The sequence below is a fragment of the Morone saxatilis genome, unplaced genomic scaffold, assembly GCF_004916995.1.
Source record: "Morone saxatilis isolate NCDOM2014 unplaced genomic scaffold, NCSU_SB_2.0 Contig11, whole genome shotgun sequence".
NCBI classification, from domain to species: domain Eukaryota; kingdom Metazoa; phylum Chordata; class Actinopteri; family Moronidae; genus Morone; species Morone saxatilis.
In genome coordinates, this window is record NW_023339663.1 from 22,888,597 (window position 1) to 22,892,954 (window position 4,358).

Consider the following 4,358-nt stretch of genomic DNA (forward strand, 5'->3'; position numbering starts at 1 on the left):
CCAAGTTCCCCTTTAATGTTCTTTTTTTAAAATATGCTGTCAGCATTTGCTTTTAAAACACATACTACTACTACTACTACTACTACTTCACAGTATCCCTTTCATTTGCTGCTAAAGAAAATAAGTTCCATGCATGTTTTTGACTCTTCTGTATTGATGTAACTTCTCACCATGTGACCTGCAGCACACTAGTGATTAAGCAGAAACTCCCTGGAATTTATGTCCAGCCATCCTACAAATCAGCACTAAGTAAGGGCCCTCTTTTTGAACTTCATACATTTTTCATATTTACACAAATAAAATGTGGCTACTTATGAGCTCCTTCTTGAATGCCCATCTACTTTGCAAAAAAGAGAAAATATAATTTTGTTATACAGTGTCTGTCCGTCACTGATATACTTTCTGTGCACTCACAGCTTGGTTCATACATGTGTTGATAGAAGTAAAGATTCTGAAATACCATATCTCTCCCATTGTTTAGTGTGGTTTGGGGTCATATTCATCAGACATGGCCTGTACCAGGATGGAGTCTTCAAATTCACTGTGTATATTCCAGATAATTATCCAGACGGAGAGTGTCCTGTAAGTATAGTTTACTTGTTCAACAAGTTATATTTTAGTTTTTTTACTTTTACAAAAAGCTTGCAGTATATTTTGTAGCAGGAAAAATGTTTGGTGTGTATCCAATCAAATAGTATTTCTACCTATGGTCAGGGTTTGTAAAGTCATGGTCAAAATCAAGACGCCTTAAAATACATGATTTGTCCAGGTCAGCAAGTGCTCATCTTAACAAGTAATGGATGACCAATGATCTTGGAAACTGCTTTGTCTTACAGAACATCATAAAATGTAGTTGAGTAAAACATGGGGACAAACTGTTAACAAGCTCATCCTTATGCTTCGTTTCAGAAATTAGTATTTGACATCCCAGTCTTCCATCCTCTTGTTGACCCTGTGTCTGGAGAGCTTGATGTTAGAAGAGCTTTCACCAAATGGAGGTAAGCTGTCCGCGTTTATGCTTATCCAGTTTACTCTCTCATTCTCTCTATGAATATTTACATTTATTTCGTGTACTAAATGCCACATTGCCCCACATACACCCCTCAGTCCCACTAAAACCAGTGCTGTTTGGTGGATCAGATACATGCTGAATTGAACACCAACTCCCAACACTGTTTATTCACCCTCCATCATGTGTGTGTGTCTGTAACTAGCAGTTAGCTGCTTCCTGTCTCATGCTGGAGAGAGAGGCTACCCCTTTCTCTCACTAACTGCAGCTCATTGCATGGGTCCCCCAGTTGTCTCTGACATGACCACATATTTAGCCTGCTCGATTTTTCTGCTGTTGGCAAGGCATCAGCAAGCTCTTGTGGAGTCTGCGGGTCACGTTGATGAACAGTTCACACAATGCGATCCTCCTCGTGGGAGCTCGCACCGATATGCCTCCAATCTGGGTCATTTGCCAGCAATCTCCCAAAATAGTTGTCAAGTGGAAAATCGGGGCTAAAATCACAGTGTGAACTGGGAATTACTCAGCTGGACATTGTCTGCAAAGTCATACTTTGGACCAAACAGAATGAGTCTGAAAGGAAGCTATTATTTATTTTTTATTTTTTTAAGAACAACATTTTGAATACAAAGTCACTGTTCTTCAGAGTGAAAAGATAGTGGAATATCCACCAAATGTCTTATTCTAACATACAGTATGTCATCACTCACTTTTAGATTTCATGCACCCATGTTCCTGACAAAAAGACTAAAAAAATATTGTCAACTCATTATGTTGTTGTCTTGTAGACGGAATCACAACCACATCTGGCAAGTCCTGATGTACGCACGCACAATTTTCTACAAGATCAATACCACAGAACCACTCAATCCGGAGGCTGCTGTACTGTGAGTGTCTGAGTCTCCTTTCAGTTGTTTTTATCCTAAAGATGAACCATAAAACAGTGGCACTTACTTGGTGTGATATTGCCAGTTTCTGTTTTACAATATGAATTGGCATTTTTGGCATTAATTAAAAAAAAATCCTATAAGATAAAAAGCCTTTAATTAATGCCACAGGGTTGTAGTAGTTGTAGACCAGTAAGGCTGATTAAAATGCACATGTAGACCCAGTGAGGTGTTTGTTATTTAGCCTACCCTGAAGAAGTGGAACGAACACAATAGTGTAACACAGTGCAATTCAACAGCTCAACAAACTGCGGCCTCCAAAATGACCGTACAGTTGAATCAACACCTTGAATCATAACCGTGCTGAAACAGCACAGGTGTAACTAATAACACTAATGATTGTTCAGTTGGATCGAGTGTCCTAGTATGCCAGCATGCTCAAACCATTATTGATATGATTATTTATATGATTAATTATACATGTGCTTTTCATGCTATGACGAGTAAAATGTCTCCTGTGAAAGAGGCGCTAAGCATAAATGAAAAGGTCTGGGGGGAAAAAAAACATGCATCACAATTTATTTGTCATTAAAGGGGTGAAATAAACCAGAATTGTGATGAATCTTGTGTACAGACCTTTGCACACAAAATTCTAAATAAATAAGTATTTGTAATCTTAAAAAAAGGGACCAGGATCATTTTTCTTCCCAGCTGCCTGCTGCTCCAGTTTTCTCTTGGCACTTTATATTGCACAGCCATATACACGTCCTTTTAACCTCCTTTACAAGTCATAATCCACGTCTCGCATGTCATAAAACAAACTTCTTTTTTTTTTCCCCCTTTCAGATATGAAAAGGATGTGCATTTGTTCAAAAGCAAAGTGGTGGATAGTGTAAAACTATGCAACAGTCATCTTTTTGACCAGCCCAAGATAGAGGATCCCTACGCAATAAGGTTGGTGAACTGTGTCCATTTAAACTATGAAGGGGAGAAATGTTGATTGATCTCTCACACTCACATTGCCACTCTTATCCATTTGATAGTTTTTCTCCATGGAACCCAGCTGTTCATGAAGAAGCAAAAGAGCGGATGTTCACATACAAAGTAAGTATAAACAAAAGTCCCCAGTTTACCGTCTCTTTTTCTCTTTTCGATTGGGGGCAGGAGAGTGCACTCTACTGCAGTTTTCCTCCCAGAATTAAAACCTAAACGTTTTGCTTAAGCCAAGTGTGAGCTATGAGCGTTTTGATTGGTCGAGCTCTTCCTTTTATGCAACTGCTAATTTGCCTTTGTTGCTTTAGAGACGGCCTGAGGATCACCACAAGGGAACGCAGGTGTCGGGGTTGTCTTGGGTGAAGCCTGGATCGACGCAGCCCTTCAGTAAAGATGACGGTTCTCCCCAGAGCTGAACCTGCATTGTCCGCCACAGCAGCCACTAGAGGGAGGCCCTCGCATTGGATGCCACGCCACTGGCTTACCTCAGCAGTTCGTATGAACTGGATCCTGAAACAGTTGCGAATACTTTATATTAAATCTCCATATTATTGCTCAGCTTTAAAAGCTTTGTAGGCATCTCCTCAAACAGCTTTAGAATAAGGAAAGTTTGTATCATATGTAAATTGACGAAGACAAATGGATGTCTCAGCAACATCATTTAGGCTGTGTTGCAATCAAAGAGCTTTCTCATTTACATTTTCGGATCCATGCACACGTTGGGCTAGGTGATCTAACATACTGTCCCAAAAGGAGCTGAAAAGTATGAGCAAAGCAGTTTGCATTCATACGGTAACCATAGTGGACTACTTGATCTATACCACTTGTTGAAATTGGCTCAGGACCGTTCATTTGTCAGACTTGGAATGTTGTCAGTCACAGTTGTGTGAATGAAACCTCCTAATCTTCATCCCTCCCATTACATAATTAAATTGACATGTTTTATATTTGTTTCTTATTGGACAATGATTTCTTTTTAATTCCACTGTGTAAACTATTGTCTTACATAGTTCCTAAAATATATATATATGAAGCAGAGCAGGAAAGTATGGGTTTTAAATGAGATATTAAATAAGTAAGCTCATGTATTTTATTTTGTCTGATTTTAAATCATTTTGAATGTTTTATGTACCATTGGTTATTAAAGGTTTGATGTGTAAGTAATGGATGCTGTGCTAAGCTTTGACTTTAGGAGAGAGGTGTCTACATCAGTTCTTGGATGGTTTGGGTTTTCTTAGCTTTCTTTGTAAATGTTACTGAAGCTCCCTCACAGATCTTTTCTTCACGAGTCAAGTGAAGTCACAGGAGTTGGTGTAGGAGGTCTGAAGGAAAATCAGAAATGTATTTTGATAAGGTTTAGATATTAGTTAGTTTCGGAGAAGCACAAAGTGGAGTTTCATCCAGCTACAAGAATACAGGTTTTCTGTTGCCAGACAGATGTCACTTTATATGTGACGTCTTCATCTGTA

The 4,358-nt window shown here is 38.9% G+C and overlaps 1 protein-coding gene across 2 annotated transcripts in view; it reads left to right on the forward strand.

Annotated features, from left to right (window-relative positions):
* The window catches only part of aktip (akt interacting protein), a gene marked incomplete in the record, with an annotated part of 7,392 nt that overhangs the window by 2,631 nt on the left and 403 nt on the right, over window positions 1–4,358 (forward strand). For both annotated transcript variants that reach the window (XM_035682440.1, XM_035682441.1), the window contains 7 exon segments: window positions 185–249; window positions 482–582; window positions 910–998; window positions 1,798–1,896; window positions 2,743–2,850; window positions 2,940–3,000; window positions 3,198–4,358. In XM_035682440.1, coding sequence (XP_035538333.1) covers window positions 185–249; window positions 482–582; window positions 910–998; window positions 1,798–1,896; window positions 2,743–2,850; window positions 2,940–3,000; window positions 3,198–3,305 — 631 coding nt within the window.